At 41.6% G+C, this 21,492-nt stretch overlaps 1 protein-coding gene across 2 annotated transcripts in view; it reads left to right on the plus strand.

Annotated features, from left to right (window-relative positions):
- The window catches only part of jarid2b (jumonji and AT-rich interaction domain containing 2b), a 105,506-nt gene that overhangs the window by 44,142 nt on the left and 39,872 nt on the right, over positions 1–21,492 (plus strand). For both annotated transcript variants that reach the window (XM_032535002.1, XM_032535004.1), the window contains exons 2-3: positions 8,195–8,321; positions 15,619–15,742. In XM_032535002.1, coding sequence (XP_032390893.1) covers positions 8,195–8,321; positions 15,619–15,742 — 251 coding nt within the window. The remainder of the gene's footprint in view (positions 1–8,194; positions 8,322–15,618; positions 15,743–21,492) is intronic.

The following is a 21,492-nucleotide window of genomic DNA, read 5'->3' on the forward strand; positions in this document are numbered from 1 at the left end:
ACACACACACACACACACACACACACACACACACACACACACACACACACAACTCTTTACGGTAATGCTCCTCTGGTGCTGTGCGCCATGTTTGCACTGAGTCTGGAAGCAAACCTGAAGAAACTCCTTCCACTTAGTTAATCTATCAACACTGCTGTAACAGTCAGTGCTCCAGGAATGTGATAAACAAACCAGTTGTACAGATTAGCCAGGTTTAAAAAATAATTATCTCTGTCTTTTACTTTGTTTTCTAGTTGCTAACACCACTAATTGATCATGTTTGTATGTTTGTTTTGTTTTAAGGACATCTCTCAAAGTTAATATAAAATTTGGCCCACGTAATCAATTGATTACATTTTGAGTAGGTTTCCAGTCAAACAGTTGACTTTTTAGACATGCATGATATGCTGCATTCCATTGTCAGACAACTGGTTCATTTATTTGTCTACAATCAAACCTTGAAGGTAAACAATGTAAAACAAATACATGAAACACAGCTTCACAAGTTGGAGAATGTATCAATGTTGGTGAGGGTTTGTGATGGGTGTCGTTTGTGTGTTTAGGGTCAAGGGTGAGAACAGGGGTCAGTTGGTCACGTAGCGAGTGTGGGTGGGCACCTCAGTCAATTTACACCCCTTTTATTATGCTGCCAGTTAGGCCTCTGGTGCACAAACACACGCAAACAGACACTGGTTCTTCAAAGCTAGGTGACATCTATTTCTTTTAGTCAAAATAAATTTGGTTACAGTCTGTATTTAAAAGCTCCCTCCCTCCCTCCATCTCTCTCTCTGCTCTACTTTTTACCAGCCTGATGGCGGTTTATGCTTGACAGGACTGAATGGCGCTGGCAGTCTGTCACTTATGTATGCTCAAATAGAGTGTGTGTGTGTGCGTTTCTGTGACACTGAGCTCAGCAGGAGAGACCATCATGGCCGGGCTGGAGACAGAAAGCATTGTTCGGAGGGAGAAACCTTTATCTGCTGCATATGTAGGTACAGTAAGAAAAGGTTGAGAGAGAGAATGTGGACACACACCCAATTTCTTGCATGTTGAAATAATTGACAATTTAAACATGTCTCTTTTGACAGAGAGTATCTGTCCGCATCAAGATAATATTTAGGGTTCCAAGCCCGAGGATGCGGGAACCGCAGTAGCAGCAAAGCGCTACACTGTTCACACAGCAGGGCTGTGGAACCCTATTGTTTTTCCTCCTTTTCCTTTTTCGTGATTCTTCTCTGCGTAAAACTTATTCTGCAGCCTAAACCATACATGGTGGTGTTGTGCCATTTTCAGGACTGGTCCAAAACTCAAAGACCTCAGACACAACAGTTGACCCACTTCCACCACTTGGTGCCGCAATAGCAGAAAAAACGCCTTTGTCCCTCTAACTCCCAATTCGTACATCGGACATTTAAAATCATATCCTCACATCATGTTCACCCAACTGAATCTCGTGATATAGGCCACACCCATTTCTGCCCAGATTTTTTTTTAATTCGTGAAAAATTGCAATTTATCAAAAACCAACTTTTTCGAACTCCTCCTAGACTGTGAGATTGATCTGCACGAAACTTGGCTCACATCATCTCCAGACTGACCTGACAAAAAGTTGTATAAAGATTTTTTATTGAATAAAAATTGCGCATATTATGCACAAACAAATTTGTGTAACCAACTAGGAAAATACCAACTTTGCCATATCTTGGCCAAAATAAATGCTGTCTAAGACAAACTTCAAATTATTCCTTGTTATGACCCTCTGAGGCGTTCAAACAAATTTCCCAAAACATGGCCTCTAGGGGGTGCTACAAATACAAAAAGTTTATTTCTCATGAACCGCTCATCTGATTTTTACAAAATCTCGTGGGTACCATCTAGGGCCCCTCCTGAGGTGCCCCTTACAGTGGGGTACTGATTGGTTTAAGTGGGCATGGCCTATAGGGCCACGTTTGGATTAACCACTTACACTGAGGTGAATTATTTGAAATTAAGAGGGTAGATGTGCAATGGTTAGTTGACCTGACTTACTAAAGATTACACATGTGGACCACTAGGTAGCGCTACAATGATTTCAAACGTATTTTTGCCTAACTCCCACAAAATACATCACACATTAAACATCCTTACATCCATGTGTTCACCGAATAGAGCCATTCTAGGACTGCATTCAGATCTGCACGAAACCTGGTATGTAGCATCTCTAGATGGCCGTGAAAAAAAGTTGTATAAGAATGTTGCTACATTTACGGATGCACATTTGACGACCAAACACATTTACTGTAGTAAGCTACCAAACACATATCATATCTCGGCTAAATTATATGTCATCAGCAAAAGACTTTAGAGCTTCCGATGCTCGCTACCAAATTTGGCAAAGATTGGCCATTAGGGGCCGCTATAATCAACGTTTGTTGGTTTTGTCAAAAAACTCAATGCATTTTATTGGAAAATTTGCGATTGCAATATCTCTGCCACAGAAAAATGCTATAAAAACGAAACCTGTGATGATTGTTTGGCATGCCGCTCAGAGGCTCTCTACCAAATTATTGTTAAGGGGCGCTAGAATCAATGTAGACCATTTTATCCCCTCTGAGGTCGTGTGTGTGTGTGTGTGTGTGTGTGTGTGTGTGTGTGTGTGTGTGTGTGTGTGTGTGTGTGTGTGCGCGAGATATCAACATATCTGTGAGATTCATGTTCCGTTTCATTTTTTTATATTTATTTGTCTTTTTGGTCCTACAACCTTTTTAATGTTCAAGTGACCTCAGTGCAGCACAAATATTCTAATAGTCCTGAAAAGAAATGATGTTCATAGATTGACTATGGACAACAGGGTTGATGTTTTACAAGCTTTTATAGAAAATTAAAATCAGACTGACCAGAGGTTGTTGAAAATCCTTTAGGGCTCTGGGATGTTTGCAACGGCAATGTCCGACCTTGCGGCTCACGCCTCTTGATATTTCCTGTTTTTTTGCCTCCCCGCGTTACGCTTTGGGTTCCGCTTTCGCAAGCTCCCCGGGTCGCCAATGCCAACTGGTGTCGGGACAACTTGCACGGGGAGGCTTGGACCCCGTCATAACCGCTGACAGTTCTAGTTGGACATTATATTTACATTATTGTAGCTATTGAAACCTTGTAGCGTTCCTCTCATCGCCTCTCCTCTGCTGCAGATGGAAGTGTTCTGGATCCCTCTGCTCTAACTGTTGGGGCTATCCCAGCATGGCTAGTTTAAAGGGAAGGCCCTGTGGCTACACACACGCACACGCATACATACACACATACATACACATGCATTCCGATGTAGTGAGCTTGGGGTGTAATGAGGTGATTATATAGGGCCTCTCGTCCCCGGCAACCCCACAACCTTGTCCCATTTGCCTATTCTCTGAGTTCTGAGCTGAGCTAAGCATCCGGTCTACTCGAAGTCATAAGAGACATGGGGACCAGGATGTAGTTAGGATCGGAATGTGAGTTTTGTGAGCAAACACATGCTTCATAGTTGAGGAAGTTGGCTTAGTTTTAGCCACTGACTCAGTTGTTTGCAAATTGTGCTGACTGCTTGTCTAATCCCCTCACATTTTGGGAAACAGTAGCCGTCATTTACATCAAAAGCAAGCATTGGTCTCAAAAAAATCTGGACTGACAGTAATTTCCCGTCAGCTTTCTAATGAGTCACTTCTTTTCAAAAATGCTGCTTGGATGTTCTTATTTGCATCTTTCACTCACAAAATTGCTTTTTAGAGACACCCATTACTCAATTTAATTATGTGGACCTCTTGCTGCATTATCTACGCTTTCTTTGATACTTGTTTTTTGTTTTCTCCCCAGGGTCATAATCTAGAAGCCTTTTTAAATGTTATTAATCCACGTTTGGTCATAACCTCATGAAAGGTTACAGTGATGTATTTGGTAATTAAATGATTGTTATTATAGTCATCTGCACCACTTGTGAACCCCTTGCAGCCAGTCATCTGGGGCCCATGTGTTGGTGAATGAGTAAGAAAGATCAAGATGTGTAAGGATGAAAAGGGTTGTAGTTGGTTAAAGACAGGACTCCTGACTACTGGATACAATAACCCAAGCTTTGTTAAAATAACAACATTTCTCCTCCACTGATTTAGCCATCCATCTCTCCATCCTTGCACCTAAAGGGAAATGTGTGTTAGAATAACAGATTTTGGGCCGGTTTTGTAAAGCAGATCGCAGCTGGCGCGTGGCCCACATTCCTCTGCCATGACATCCGCACAGTCTGCAGCAGCACAGCGCTATTTTTAGAACGGCTAGTGAGCGCACACACACAGATATGTACGTATATGCAGATTCCCAAGTGTGTGGATGTATACATGCGTTTTTTTTTTTACATACAAAAGAACTTGTTTTGTTGGACAATTTAAATTTTGTAATAAAAATTGAAACTCAGAAAACAAATTTGATCACTTTTTTTAAATCTGTGGTTTCCATCTCTCCTGTACAGTAAGCCCCGGCACGTCTAAGCTGCAGAGCTGACACGAGTGTGGCATTCTGTCACGTTTTCGACACACACAGCAAGTACGCACCTAGGCTCTGTGATGTTCTTAAAGGCACAATGGGTATTTTTCAGTGAATGGTGTAATAAGGTATTTCACTCACATTTTCAGTATTGCAAAACGCTGCTGAAGTTTTGTTGAGTCTTTGGCACAGGGGTAATCCTATACTCTTGAAGTAAAACATACTTTTGGACCACAAAAAAAGACTCCCCAGGAAGATTATAGTTTGGGAGTCTAACGTGGACACATTTGCTCTATTCCTGAAAGAGTTGTAACACTTGTGTTGGTTGTGATTGTTCTGTTCTTAGCAGAACTCAGTTTTTTGGGAATTTATTCACTGGATCTTTTCTTTTTCCCCTTTTTTTTTAAATTTTAAATCTCCATGTTTTCAATAGAATCTCACAAAAACAATTGCTGGTTTAGAAAGTAAGAAACACAAACTTTAGCTGGACATGACATTTTGAAGAAACGGAGCAAGAATAATGTCAGGAAGGTAGTTAAATGTAACAAGAATTAAATAATGCTTCTCCAGTGTGTGTTCAGTGATATGTGTGTATGGGGTAATATGTTTAATTATTTAATATTGTTAAATATATTATTTAATAATATATGTTTGATAATAACTAAGCCCAGTGGGATTCTGTTGGTGTATTTCCAAGCACTTCTGTCTGATTAATTGCAGCATGTGTGTGTGTGACAGAGAGTGAGAAACAGTATAAGAGAGAAAGATGCAAACATCCCAAGCACAGTATCCGTTATGGATGCCTCAAACGTGTCAGTCTTGTATTTGTGTGGTTGTTGCAGGTTGGATTACCTGCATATTCCATAGAAGTTGGGAATGGGGTTGCTGGGTGACAGGAGGCACGCAGCATTCCTGATGCCTCTTTCTCTCTCTCACACACACACACACACACACACACACACACACACACTCCACACACACACACACACACACACACACACACACACACACTTGCCACACATTGCACACTTAATGTGCACAGAAAAGGTCTCTGCGCGCATTAGTGGATTTCACTAGCCTGATGGAGCTGGTCGGGTTGTAGATGGTGTGTGTGTCAGTGCCAGGTAGCGCTCTGCGGGCATTGCTCTGCGTAACAACTGTCTCTAAAAAACACACACACACGCAGACACACAACACCACACACACCACACACCACACACACACAACACACACACACACACACACACAACACACACAACAAACACACTGCAATGTAGGACTGAGAGAGACCACACAATTGGTCTATTGCTTATTTGAGAGATGTTTGCCCCTCTGTCATGTACATCCCTCGCAGGCAGTGTCAAGTCTTTGGAGGGATTTTGCATGCTATTCCTGCCACCCTACTTTATTTCACCTGGAATACACACACACACACCACACAACACACACAACACACCACACACACACACACACACACCACACACACACACACACACACACACACACACACACACCACACACAGAGGCAGAAGCTGGCTTTTGTGATCAGTGTGAAAGCAGAGCCCAACCTTGGTATGAAACAGATGGCAAACTACCTCTAAGGTCAGACAGAATGGTAAATACAGTTGAGCAAAGGTTGCAAAAAACCCATTTAACCGATGATAGAAGGATGAAGATCTATAGTGAGTTTCGGGGTAAGCAGCTGCAATAGAGCAGAGCTTACAACTCTTTTCCAACCCAGTTGATGAAAAGTCTGTTGGACACCTTTAAACCTCGTATATACTACCATGGTGTGGTCTGTGTGTGCTGGTGTATTTGGCCTTGTGACACACACATGAGGGAAAGAGTGCCAGTGAGCTGTCTAGGTAATTGGTGCTTACTGGCAGGCTTTTGGACACGCACGTAACATACACAGACACAGAATGGATTAGATGACATTAAACACAGGAGAAAATGGCATAATTGAATACTGCACATATTTCTCGTGTGGTGTGTGTGTGTGTGTGGTTGTGTGTGTGTGTGTGTGTGTGTGTGGTGTGTGTGTGTTGTGTGTGTGTGTGTGTGTGTGTGTGGGTGTGTGTGGTGTGTGTGTGTGTGTGGGTGTGTGTGTGTGTGTGTGTGTGTTGTGTGTGTGTTTGTGTGTGTGTGTGAAGCAGTGTAGGTAATAGTGTAATGAGGGACTGCATATATATATATATATATTATATCTATATTATACACACACACACACACACACACACACACACACACACACACACTATCCCCCTTTGTCAGAGGCTGCAAACCATCGGTGCACTGAACGGAATGCGTACTGTATGGGAGACGGGGCTGTCACCCATCAGTTTCATCATGTGCAGCCCCCCCCTCCCCCCACCCCCTTAAAAAAAACACATGGTGAACTATGAACCATCACAAAATCTCTGGTAGAGAATACTAGACCCGGGATTGCAGTACTGAAAGCAAGAAATGTATGAGCAGTAATCATTTCAGTAGCATTTTATTCACTGGTTGTGGGAGGATGCATAATATTAGGATAAGACTACCTTTCTCCTTTTCACACACTCGGACAGAAATATAAGCTGACTCAGTGGTGACTGGTATCTTGTTACAGCAACGATAAAACATCTCAGCCAAGCCAACTCTAATGATCTGAGTCAACTGGATGATCAGAAAGCGCTCTCACACACATTGCTTTTCCACGTCTGCTCTTATTACATTTGACTCAGACAGAAGGGAATATGCTCGCCGGGATGAGCCGACACGATCAGAAATGTGTTGTGTTAAATTCAAATAATTAGCATACATTAGCTTTTTGCACAAAGACGGAAAGTGTTTTCTTTTTTCAAACCTTACAGCTGAAATCCACTCACCCCATGGCTTGACTAGAGAAAAGCGATTTCCAGTTTCCATTATTTATTAATACCTCTTTGTTGATGCTCATGTCCTAATCTCATTTCCTTTAGTCATTAGCGTTGTTCGACATCAAACACAGCTGCTAGAGCAATGAGTGTAGGGAAAAGGGGGGGAGAGAAGAATAGTTATTGCTGTTGGACACTCACTAAATACACTTGTAACAATGCTTGTTGCAGTGGAATATTTTATTATCTGTTATCTGTCAAAATTCTCTATGCGCAAAATAATGTTTTGAATAAAATACTGTTTTGATGTGCTATACATTCTGTTGTCATGTGTTTGTTTGCTCAGATTAAGTGTGTGTGTGTGTGTGTGTGTGTGTGTGTGTGTGTGTGTGTGCACATGAACTCTCAGTCCCATAATGCTTTTTTTCATTCGCTTCCTATCTATTTATCACCATAACACTCTCCTATGGTGGCATTGTGAGGAGATGCAGTCCTTTGCGCATTGTTATGCAAATTGCGCTGTGCCTAGCTCCAAGCTAATGCTATGTTATGCGAATGTTGTATCATGCTAATGTCACGACATAGTGAGAAATAGAGGGGAAGGATGCAACCGGAACAATATGAAAGGAAGATTCCACATTATAAAAATGTCTGTTTTGCTTTACCAAAGCTGTCATAACTTTCCATGAATTCATGCGTGGAAATGCAGACATTAGTTTTTTCAGAAGTGTCAGAAATGTACTTTCCCACAAGTGCAAAAAAGACTATTAAAATATGTGAAAGAAACCACTGTTTGGTATGTGACAATGGTTTTAATGACCCATTCTCTCTTTCTATTAATTTTTCCATAGGATGACAGTGATGGCATACCGTGGTCAGAGGAGCGTGTTATGCGGAAGGTGCTTTATCTCTCCCTAAAGGAGTTTAGGAGTGCACAGAAACGGCAGCTGGATGGTAACGGGACCCCAAACTCCAATGGTAAGTTCATCTCCATGACCTTAAATATCATCCTTCCACTTGTGTATTTTCACTGTGATTAGTCTCTCATTGCCAGACCTCCAGACCACATCTCCACAGCACTGTGTAATACACGGCCTGGCTCCTCCACGCATACATTCCAGGATAGGAGAAAAAAAAACTCTAGGTATTTCTTTAAACCAATCACAAGTGTCTTGGGTGGCACAAAGCTCCGATTGTAGAGACGGTGGTTCTCCAAAATAGTCTCACGAAAGAACTTGTTTTGGTGGAACATTTGCACCCTGCAAAAGAAAATTGCACATGCAATAATAAAGTATTTTAACTGTTCACACAATACAGTAACTATATTAGCTAAATTAGTTGGATACATTACAACGCAATTTCCTCTTACCAAAAACAAATTGCCTACCACAGTTTAGTTAACATATGAACAAGTATCTTATTTGTCACCCATCCCATACTTGGACATCTTTTATTTAGCTGAAATTTGGTAAATTGAAATGGAACCAAACACATTTTATCTCTTGCAGTATACTGTAAACAGCCCTGCAACAAAATACAAGGATATCTTCAAATGTAAAACATGTTGAAAACTTTCACTTTGTTTTTTGTCGAAAAATAGCATTTTGTGGAGGAAAGAGTTGCCAATTTTGTCTGGCTTGGCTGACATTAGCGTCTCAGACTCGCTCTTTATTCCATTAATTGAAGGCGACAGTTTTATTAGTGGAGACTAAGCATGTCTACTTTGACAATGGAGCCTGTTTTTACGTAACATGGAGAAAATCCAATGTGAACAGATTATCAAGGACTCTCATTTTGCTTTTGTTGTGGGTCAGCAAGCAGCAAGCTGCAGTCTTTTACTTTGCTTGTTCAGTGTCCCATTCTCAAAGGAACCCTTGAACTGAAAGTATTTCCCACTAGTTTTCAAATGTTGTTTACGCATCAAACAGAGGGACTCTGATGAGGTCCTTCACAGTGCCACACACAAGAAAAACCTGTTTAGAAGTGTTATTCTTTTCCAGCTTGGACATTTACACTCAATTAAGCATGGGCTAATAGAAACCTTGGCATGAATTAGTACTTAAAGTTGCTTAGTTAGACAGAAATCCAATTCCAGGTGGAAGCCTGCTACAGTAACAGTTGAGGCTGTGTAAACCTGAAACAACACAAAAACAGTGAGAGCCCACGTTGTTTTGAACCAAGCTGCCACCATGTCTTTGTTTGACACTGGTGCTCCAACACAAAAAAAAATCTCTGCCAGCCAACAGCGGAGGTTTTGAACTTCACACGTGCCTCACAAGCTATTCTCAGCTGACATTAACACAACCCAGACGCGGAAAGAAAAGAAAACAGGAGGAAAAAAAGAACCTCTGAAAGTTCAACCCCAGCCGAAGAAGCCAGCCAGCTAGGCAGACAAGGAGGCAGACAGGAGGGAAGATTTTTTGAAATGTAGCTTATCAATTACACCTAGCGTCTCTTTGCCCCCGTAATTTTGTTTCTTTTTTAAAAAAAAATTCTTCACACCTTCATTTCTGCTCTCTCTGTCTGTGCCTTGCCCATCCCCCCCCATCCCTGTAGCTAGTGTATCTCTGTGTGTCTGTCTGGCATCTCATAGCTGCCACTCCTGAGCTCCTCAGGGCCTTTTAAGCCGCCGCGGGTAGCTGACCTTATCGCCTGAATAAAAATGACTCATTAGAAAGCGTCGGCAGCCCATCGTGCCGGGGGTAACGACAGCAGCCTGCGCTGACACAAAAGGGAGCCTGGCTGAATAGACGAGCCCTGCTGTTTTAGAGCTCCGTGGGTTAGCAATGCTTTGGAGGTTGTGCGAGCGGCACGGTTTCCCGTCTCACATAGATGTTGTGGTGAAACTGTCAGCCATTTTGGAAGATCATACTCAGCGTGCGTTACATCCTGAATGGGCAGCTCCTGCTGTTTTAGAGGACTGTGGGTTAGAGAGTCTGGGCTTATGTTGGGACTAGACATGTGCTACAGTTTACAGTCTCACAGGGGCATTATTATGAAGCTAACAGCCATTCTGGAGAGCCAGACCTTACATGTACATGAGAGTTGCAGAATATGATAGATTAGAGGTAACCGTCATATCTACATGATTAGTCAGTTAATGTATAACTTGATTGCCAGAATAAGCAAAAATGGTTTTTAATAAATATATATATATATATATATATATATGTGTGTGTGTGTATGTATATGTGTGTGTGTATATGTGTATATATATGTATATGTTGGTTTTACAGCTATCACACTCTGGGGAATTATGATTGGCTTTTTTTAAATTACATTATTTAAAGAAAAATAAATGATAAAGTAGGGGTGCAACAAACAATTGTTTTCGTTGTCAGTCATTCTGTAGAGTCATTCTGCAGATAGTTTACTTGATCGGTTAATCGTTTTTCTCTGAAAATAGTGAAAATTGGCCATCATAAGATTCCAAGGTGACGTCTACAAACAAAACCAAAAGATATCCACCATTTTGGAAAACAGGAATCATCTGATTGAAGGAGGTTACAGCAATACCTCCTAAAAGGATCATTGGTCTCCCCCAGGCATCCATATATCCATCTTTCTATCACCACATACCTCCATCCATCCGCAACCTCTCCTTTTCCTCCTCCTCTTCTCTCCATCACTGTGTGGCAGCCACACAGTCTGTCAGTCAGCTGTGTGTGTTTGTGTGTGTGTGTTGTGTCTTATCTCCTCACCCACCCAGCCTTCTCCCTGCCCATATCCAGCAATTATGCCATCTCCCCAGCCACTTTTCCTCTCTGTGCTGGCAGCCGTCCATCTCTGTGTCCATCACACTTCCTGCTTCTTCCACTACCCGCCTGCATTATTTAACAAATGACATTATGCCCTTCTGGGTCCCGGCTTCCGCTTGTTCACCCACTTGCCCTTCTCCCACTCCATCACGGTCACATTCTTCCCTTTCCTTTCTCATCCATGTCTTCCTCCATCCACCTGTCCTTCCGGGTGTCTCTCTCCTCGATGCAGGGTTTCATTACACATCAATGAAACAATAGGATTCTGGTTACTGCCTTCTCCGCAAGCTCCTGTCTCTTCTCTCCCTCCTGCTGCTCAATCTCCTTGATTAGTTATCTCCATACCCCCGCCCCTCACCATAGCCTCTTTCACCCCCCTGTTCCCTCCATCAGTTTCTGTCTCCCTTTTTCTCATCATCTCTCTCTTTTCAGCTTTGTCATTCCTGTCCTTTGCCCAGTCTGTCTTAAGTATCCACAGTGCCTGTCACCTAAACCCTCCCTTGCTCTTTTTCCATTCTTCCTCCATCATCACCCTTCCTTTCTTTCCATCTGTCCTGTTTCCAACCCTCTGTTCTCCAAATTGTTAAAGCTGCATCTTCTTCCTGTACCTCCTTGCCTCACCATATCTGCCCGCTATACTCGTCTTATACCTATTTTTTCCCTTGCCATCCTTTTCTGTTTCTCCCTCTCCATTTTCCTGAGTGCTGATGATGGAGGAGCCGGCTGCTGGCCTAAAAAACATAAGGGGCTAAAGAGAGAGGGCTCGCTGTTTGCCCCTTTTCTCTGACTGTCCCATTTCTTTCTCTTCCTGTCTGTCTGCCCGTCTCAGGACCTGCCGGTCCTACCCTTTTTCATGCCTGTCGTCCTCTTTCCTTCAGCACTCGCTCTGCTGTCACTCTGCTGTCTGGCTGTATTTCCCAAGCCGCCAGCCCCTTGCATGGCCAGAGTGGCGGCTAAAACACGGTGTGGGCCTTCTATTCTCTCTCTGGAATACCAGCAGAGAGAAGGTTTTCCCTTGCATGGCCTTTTTATACAACAGATCAAGCAATTACAGAACCCCATCTTTTCCTTTTTGATGCTTTAGATTTACAACCTTGAACAGCACAAAGCAGATGCCATGTTTCTGAACTGTTCATTGTTGTATGCGTTTGTTCTGGCTTGTGGTAAATGTCATGCAGTGTTGTTGGGTCCAATTCTGGAGGGAAGAGCAATATATTTTGAGTTATTTGAAATTCTCTTGCCAGGCAGTCAAGTAACTGCATCTACTCTGAAAAGCTTCTTGGAATGGCTAGGGGAGTTTCCATAAAATAAAACTACCCATTGTTTCTTTTTATATTATCCGGCAATGTTAATTGTAATCAGGCAAAGAGGATTACTTAAACAAACGGCATGAAATAGAATTTAAAGGGTCTTGTTTACAAAAGAGAAGGAATAAAGTTTGAACATTAGAATTCCTACTGCAAATTGTACAAAATTGTTCATTTATGAAACAGGAGTCAAAAGACAGATTACTACCATATATCTGCTAACCTAGAAGCAAGTAAGCATTTTATCATAGCTATCTACATTCATGGCTCTTATATGATTCCACAAACATTAGGTAAGGCATTGCACTCTTTCTCACATTAAGCCTGTGTTTGTAAGTGAACCTTTAAGGGCCCTCTTTGCCCCATCATGATTATCTTTCCTCTGGCATGACTGCTCTGCTATAGTTCCACTTATTAATGCAGCTCACATTATTAGGCTCCTCTCAGCCCTGTGATATGGTGTGTTATGTACCTTTGCTCACTCCCTACTGCTCTCTTACTCTCCATGTTCACTTTGAGGTGAACATAGTGAGGAGATAGGCTTAATTAAGCGCACACACACATCTGATTAGAAGCAGCTTTTGGGATAGTATATCCCTCGGCTGCCAGATCCCATCACAGCCTTTACCTTTCACACCAGCCTTTTTTAGGCCTCCACCAGCACCAGGAGTTTGAGTCTAAGCACCAGCTTTGGCTCCTTGCCTGTTTGCCACACTCATCCATCCTATCCCTCTGTCTTCCCAAGATTCCTAGCTCTGGCCCTCAGATGGGCATTCATGTGCAACCAGCATATGTCAAGCAATTCTTTGGAGGAATGGGGGAGATAGATGGAGGGAGGGAATGGAGAAGAGAAGAAGAGTGGGTGGTGAAATGGGCCTCTGTTTGTTTGCGTTCTGTGGGGACATCACGCGTCAGTCACTTTCTGAGCACAATTAAAGTTAATGAGCTATTCCATTTAATTTTTTGCTCTGGTGTTTCACTGCCAAAACATACTGTCCATAAGTCATGATAAGACTCTTTGTACCACGTCTCTCTGTAGTGCCTACACTAATTCCCTCAAAATTTCTCAAAACTTATTTTTCCCCCTAGTGAACATTTTCTTAATCTGTCATCTGGAATTCTTTTCCAAATGCAGAATAATTAAATTCTCTGTTGCCATAGGAAGTCTATTCATTTTGGGAAATGTTACTTTTGCTCTTAAGGGGAAACTTTAAAGTTCTTAAAGGGAAACTCTTGATTGGTTAAATACAATCGGATGTGCACATTTAATGCAAATCATGACATTGTAAGGCAGTGATTCACCCCTGGCCTATAGACTTAGAGGCTCTGCAATACCAACATAAAGCATTGCCAGCAGCGCAATGGCCTTACTCATCATGCCGGCGCCTGATAACACTTTGACTGCAAAGCTGCGTGTCTGATGACTGTACCTCCTGCTTTCAGGTACTGACCTGCCCTGCGTGTGTGAGTTAAACCAACCGCCAGTGTGTCTGTGCAATAATAAAAAAGTGTGGATGTGTGTGTGCACATTCAGCCCAAAGCACATTTATAAATCTCAGTGAAATCAAATGTTTGAAAACTAGTTTTACCGGCACCACAATTGCTTATCTTCATCCTGTCTCCTCCACTGTCATTTGATCTTACTACTGCCTTCCCGGTCCCATCTTTCTCACAGGAGCCTGGGCTTGTTCGACAGTAGCCTCCTCGCTAAGAGGATATCATTCAAGTTGCCACTTATCCTAACCAGTGCTCCACTCACTGTCGTTATCTTAATTTACTTCCTTTTGACACCCACCATTAGGAGTTATTCGATGGTGATTGACACATCCCTCCAGAGCATCAGTCAAATGGAATTTCACTGGGTGTGCTGGAAAGGCATTGAATTAAGACTCAGCCAATGGGAACGTGACATACCAGTAGAAAGGTGAAAAGGTTTATGACAGCAGCGTTCTTGGTTAAACAAAACGCTGGGAGATTGACTGTTCAGTGAGTCATCATTTGTTTTTGCAAAAATGTGAATAATTGAACAACCTGCCATACCAAAGTCCTGTCAGTCATGAAATCTTGTCAAAACGGGTCAAACGTGATGCATTACTATCAGTGTTAAATATTAGATTGTTGCATTGCTCACTTGCTAAAATAATGTACATCTTCAGTTTCAACTCTGAAAAGTAATACTACATCTGCAGTTTTAAACATGTCTGCAGTCTCCTTGGCAGCTCCTCTGTTCTTTTTTCTTTTCCAGTAACTGGACATCTTTTAAACTTCCAAGAGTTGTTTCCCCAATAACTTTGCTTGTTCACGTGCCATTGTTCAATCAGACAGGCCTGTATGGCACGTTCCAAGAATTGCAAGAATTGCCCATGAGGAAATCAAGCCTTGTGATATCTATTTAATTTGGTTGTCTCCCTTAATTACCATTGACTTCCACTCTTCTGTTTGACCTAATTTGAATTCTCTGTGCCTGTTGTTGTTGCTTTTGAGTTTAGAATCTGTCTGGGGGCTTATTTTGTTTTTCTGAGTTGTTTGCTAAATATTTAATTAGGGCTCTGTCAATTGGTCTCACTAAGAACGTCAAGTCCAGCGATATCTGTTTACTTCTCTCACTGCCTCAGGGTTGTTATTTATATTTCCAAATTCTTTGTCAAAGGGCAGACATCACGAACGTCAGCAGAGAAAAGCAATTGCACTTGACAAGGTGAATGTGGAAAGGAAAATTGATAAGTAACCCTCTCCTTAATCCAAAGATAGCCCCCATGACGCTGCAAGAGTCGGCAATACGTGAAGCAAAGGACTGTATGTCGTTTGTTGTTTAGTCACAATCACTGGATGGACAATGTCACGTATTGTGTCCATGCCTCCCGTGCTCAGTGTTTTTGTACATTCTAGATCCCTCCTGTATTTTTCCCATTCTCTCTTTCTGTTTTTCTTCTGTTTTTCACATTCTGTACAATATCAAATAAAGCAGAGCTACCATAATACTATCAAAAGAATTGTATCCATTCTTCTCTTGGCACTTCCTACTGCATCAAACCAAAGATAAAAATGGAACGCTTTATTTACACTATCAGATGAAAACAGTGTTTGCTCCCCAGAGACTCAAGCTATATTGTTTTAATGCAATATATGAAACCCCTGAATCATAAAATTTCCACAAAGGACCATGCTAGGACAGAAAATAATATTCGCTTTCTATGCTTTTCTCCTCAGGTTCCCTAGCCAATGGGCAGTTGAACGGCTCCGGGTCAAAGGGCAGCCACAAAGAAGATGGGTCCTTGCGCTCTCAGGGCCATGGCAGCCATGAGTACTGTGAGGACGGTCCTGCAAAGAAGAGGTGAGACGTGTGTGTGTGTGTGTGTGTGTGTGTGTGTGTGTGTGTTGTGTGTGTGTGGTGTGTGGGTGTGTGTGTGTGTGTGTGGTGTGGTGTGTGTGTGGGTGTGTGGTTTGTGTTGTGGTGTGTGTGTGTGTGTGTGTGTGTGTGTTGTGTGTGTGTGTGTGTGTGTGTGTGTGTGTGTGTGTGTGTGTGTGTGTGGTGTGCTGAATCTTGTGTCGGTGTGGAATAGTGAGCCCATCTTGAGTTCATACCAAGCTGCTGTAACTGCAGTGTGATGAGAACTTGGCACACATTTACAGACTGTAGTGCACTTAGTTGTGACTTAATCTCGTTGCACAAGTACCGTGTACTTGTGTATAATGACAATAAAGGCATTCTATTCTATGAATTTCCTGAGTTCTGACGCTTAAGAAGTCGCCACACAACACCAGATGTTTTCAACTTCTCCTCTGTTTTACACACACATGCTTTATTTTCCTGCTTATTTTGTTATACTACTTATAACAAAATAAGTACTTGTACTACTTATTACTTATATTGTTTCTTTGTCTCTGTGTAATTCACAATTTCTGTCTCTCCATGCATACCATGTATTCTCTCTAACCACATCCCCGGCAAAATGAACTTAAAAAAACGTTTGTTCATTGAATTGATTTATAAACTTAAGTCTATACACACTCTTTTATCCTCTTCTGACTTTTCTCTCCCCTCCTCTCTCACTCATACTTGTGTGCAGTAAAAGTTTTGGAGAAGAGCAAGTTGTCCATTAGTTCTGTAACAGATGATGATAGTCAACAGTGAAGTGTAATTCGTACCACCCTTTTTAAAAGAGAGCAAGGTCTTTTAATGAGCACCCCCCCTCATTTTTAAATGTAAATGCCATTGCAGTCATTTATAATAAGCCACTTCAAGGAATGTTACCATGCTTTTCGCAATGAATCATTTAAAAATTGAACTCGTTGCAGAGTCTAATTTAAATGGATTTTGCTGGTAAAATAAATAGTAATTTTCAGAAAGAAATGTTTCAGAATCGGAATCAGAGATTTATTGTAGGTTTATTGTAAGCAGCACTTACTAATAATAAAAACATACATACATACATACATCGGCGTCCTTGAGTGCCATGAAAGGCGTCTTTAAATAAAATGTATTATTATTATTATTATTATACATACATACATACATACATACATACATACATACATACATACATACATACATACATACATACATACATACATACACTAATGATTGCGTTGGTGTTATAATTTTAAGAGACATTGGTAGAAAACACTGCTCTCTTTCCAAAAATCTTCTTGGAAAATGGAATAATGGGTGTTTGGCAAATATGATGCGTCTAATGCATTACGCATGAAACAGGTTTTGAAATCACAAGCTGGAAAATATGATTTACAAATGGTCATTCTCCATAAAGTGTACAGCAGATTAAAATGGCTGGTGTGTGTCACAAAGCTGATGTTTTCCCTCTGCCTCAACACTACATGCTCACAGTACACAATTACATTCACGCTTATATTTTCAGCAGCAATACACCTTTTGTGTTGTATTTTTATTCTCAAGCAGCCGGCTACTGTAGGTGGCAGGTGTGTGTGTGTAAGCGTGGGTGCATGCCCGTGTGCTTGTGTATGCTGTTTTGTTCTGCCGCACACGCTGACAGGGCATCAAAGCAACAGTGTAAAGCAAGGGGTGGAGTCTGGGGGCCGGACAGCAGCAGATGTCCCTCTGTAATGAGCAGCCCATACAGGCTCCATTCACTGCGTGTCACGCACCTGCCTAAGTCTTGCTAGCTGTCATTCGATACTGTAACCTCCAAATCTGAGCTTGGTCATTACAAGCTTTCATCTACCTGGCATTGAAACAGAAGAGCATGCCTCTGAAGCAGCTGATAAGAAATTAAAGTATTTCAGCAGGCTGTTTGATAGACATTAAAAAGTTAGAGACCTTGTGGACTTTGGAATTTATGGAAGTCATATAGCCTTGTCTATGAAACAAAGGTAAACGTGTGAAAGAAAAACAAATTCTGCACGTAGTAGAAAACATGGTTTTGAAGTCAGACAGGATAAATGAGGTTTGATGGTACACCTTCAGAATAATTGTAGTGAGGATGGTTGACTGACAACAGAAAGTATTGAATTGAAACCGAGTGACCCTCTGGCCGGTGCTATAGTGAAGCATAAACACTTTACTGTCTACCAACTGGGGGAAAAAAAACAATGAAGGAATAACGTATAATGACACTTCATACTTGTATTCACTCTTGCTCTAATGGCCTATAGTGCTGTGTATTGAGTAGAGTTCAGTAATAGGTCAGCTTTCTCCGTGGTTTTCATTAGTTCACTCCATGCACACACACAGACATACATACACACAGCAGGACTGAACGAAGAAAGGCTTGCTATCTGATGCTAATGAAACACAAGCCTAGCCAGCACTTGGTAATGCCTCATGCCCTCTTAAAAAGCGTATTTTATGTGTGAAGAATGACTCCAGTGCCCTGGCATGGCTGGCCCACACTGTTCCTGAACAGGACTAATTGAAATGATGCCAGGAGCTTTTACACCTGGCACTGGCCAAAACAGAAGGGAGGAGCAGTGGCCATGGCTGGTTCCAAAAGTTTCACACTGTGGAAAGAGGATGAAGGGATAGACAGAAAAGGAAAGACTGGGGAGGAGCAGCAGAGAGAGAGAGAGAAAGGGAGGCAGAGACAGAAGGACAGGTGCTAGTGATTTTTGGCAGGAAGCGGCTGCTTTAGAAGTCTTTGAGATCAACTCTGTGTTTGCCTTCCCATGCTCCTGAGATTGGTGGAGAGACTGGCAGCACATCCCCCTCAAACCTGCCAGCTCATTGTAGCCTTCTCCTACCAGCATGTCCATTTTCTCCAAATGGGGTCTCCCCTGCCAAGAGTGGGCCCTGCACACATATGCAAACTTACAGTCACAACCCCACACAGTCTCATCTTCACTGCCATGGTTTACTGACCTACTTATTATAATATTCCTGCACCTCTGTTGCTCTCCCACATCTGATTTACATTAACAAAGTGTGTACTTACCAGCCACTGAGGTGTCAAGACAAGTCCCAGAACAGGCTTTTAAATAGTCTTTACCATAAAGTTGTTGTCCAGGCTAGCAGAGTACGGCAGGTAGCCTCATCCAATGAATTTGTGATTAAAAAATAATAATAATAATAATAATTTGGTGTTACCCACGAAGGAAGTCAGTTCAGTCATAAAACATTCTGCTGCCACAAAGGCATCTTCTCCAATAAATTGTCATATTTTTGCCATTTTGCTAGCATCTTTTTTTAATTAAAATGAGTAAATCATTCATTGGAATTCAGTATCGCTGCTCAGGATTATGGTTTTGAATCTGTGTGAAACATAGCTAAGCTGGTAGTCATTTTGTTGCTTCTAAATGTCAAGCAGATCTTGGGCACTTAATGTGATGTGATTTTTTTAGAATGTCTTATTACATCATCATGCATCTAACTTCAGCTCATCTGATTAAAGCGGAGTTTATTTAAATGGCGTTGCTCCCAACGACTTAACGACTGTTAGTTCAACTGTGTGGGAGTTTGAAAAAACAAAAGACAAACTTTTTATTTTTTTTATTTTTTAAAGATTACTTTTTTTGGCATTTTTAGGCCTTTTATTTGACAGGACAGCTGAAGACTTGAAAAGGGAGATAGAGGGGGGAATGACATGCAGAAAATAGCCGCAGGTCGGAGTCAAACCCGGGCCGTGCGTGTCTGTGTGTGTGTGTGTTGAGTAACCCTCTTAAATAGACTTTTAAACTTAATTTCTGCGTTCTCTCTCTCTTTGTCCCTCTTTTTTTGTCTCCTTTTCTCTCTCTTTCTCTTCACTCAACTGAACCCCACTTTTGGCTCTCTTTGAATCTGCTCTCTCTGTTGTTTCAGCCAAGACACACACTTCCACACTCAGCTGCTGCCGCTTGTTTTGTTTCGACTTAATGAATACCAAGTGTGTACAGACAGAGACGCACACACACATCTTGTCGAGCGTAACCAATGACTCTTGTCAGTAATGCATAATCACCATTTCCATGCATTACACACTGCAAATGTGTGTTAATAGAAAGCCGTAATGTGTCTATTGATTTACTTTAGATGTGAGGGAACCTATATGCAGTGCAACACCTAGTTGTACTAAAACCACCTAATGTATTCATATATAGTGTTAGTGGAGTACTCGCATGCACAAACAAACAGGCATTCATTGATCTTATTAGCTGGTGCGATAGTTGATTAGAAAGGCGTCTTTGGTTTTGCAGTCAAATGGTGGCTTTGTGTGCCTTTTTTATAACAGAACAAAACAAAAAATGGAAGGCTGGAACACCAGTAAATACTGTGTCTGTGCTTATTCCAGTACAGTTTACACTGTGGGTCTCTTTGTTTCGTCTGTCTCCCCCTTTCTCTGTCAGTCAGTCAGTCAGTGACTCACCACTGCGTGTCAGCATGTCATTCTCCAAAATCGCCTCTAAACTCCTGTCTCATTGTCGCGGGCTTGCTGCAGCTTTATGAAAGCCTTCAGCGCCACTGAATTGGCAGGGGTGAAGGAGTATTAACCATCCACCAAAGTGCATAATTTCACTCAGTGCACAGAGTTGCTCCCATGATCAATGTCAAACACAAGTGTTAGCGCTGTGATTTTAACACGGATAAACCATGTTACAACTGGTTTGCGAGCTGCTTCTTTACTGTACACTGTAATTTTTGTATCTGGAGCAATTGGTTCTGCTATCTTAAAGTTAGGAAAGTCTTCTCAATAGTGTGTAGCACTATATTAAAAAGATGACTCAGAATACTATACAGAAGACTATCTTATTTTGAGAAACCTCTCATTAAGAAGCATTACCTGGTATGTCAAACTGTGTTCAAGTAAAAGCCAGAAAGTATTCATTTTTAAAGATAGCTGGATAAAGCCAAAGGCAAGCAACACTACACCTTGCTGTGTTATTATAGCCAGAGCTCACTTGGAAGTTGTGTTTAAAAAGAAAAATGTTTCAACAGTGAAGCTTCACTGCAGAGTGCAGTGACCCGTTGGAAGGGTGTGTTTGTGGCTCAGATCACCATGCTTGTGTGTACAGATGTACTTCATTTTCTTTCCAATCTGTCGGCTTACTAACAGCAGCACAACAGGATACCAAGATACTTTCCATTCGAAATCATGAAAATAACAGAAATACCTGCGTTCCAAATAGTAAACATAATATAATATATGAATAATAATGTTTACTATTCAGTTTATGTACCTATTTTATTTAAGCCCCACTGTACCCCAATTGTCCTAGATCTGTCTTTCTAGCCCAAAGCCTCAAGTTAATTCAAGGTCTCTGAAGGTCTACATACGGGACTCTGGCTTAATTAGCCTGATTGCTGAACACATACAGAACCATCTCTGATGTTTATTGACCTAATCTGGCTGTGGTCAGCCACTCCCAGGAGTGATTTAAGGAGGACTGCAAGGTCAGAGGTCATAGGGTTTGAGTTCAGCATGTTGTAAATGGGGTGAAGCATGTGCGAGTGCAGGGTTTTATCTTTTCTTTGTGGTCATAATGGGAATGGAAGCAGTGCAGTAATTACTGTATCATTCTTTTTTTCTGACATGTAATTAAACACAAATACAAAACTTCTGGCTACATCTGTGGAAGCTCTATTGGTCTTTGCAAGTTATTTTAGTCGTGTTTAACTTAAGCACAGTGCCACTTTTT

The sequence above is a fragment of the Etheostoma spectabile genome, chromosome 14 (genome assembly GCF_008692095.1).
Source record: "Etheostoma spectabile isolate EspeVRDwgs_2016 chromosome 14, UIUC_Espe_1.0, whole genome shotgun sequence".
NCBI lineage: Eukaryota > Metazoa > Chordata > Actinopteri > Perciformes > Percidae > Etheostoma > Etheostoma spectabile.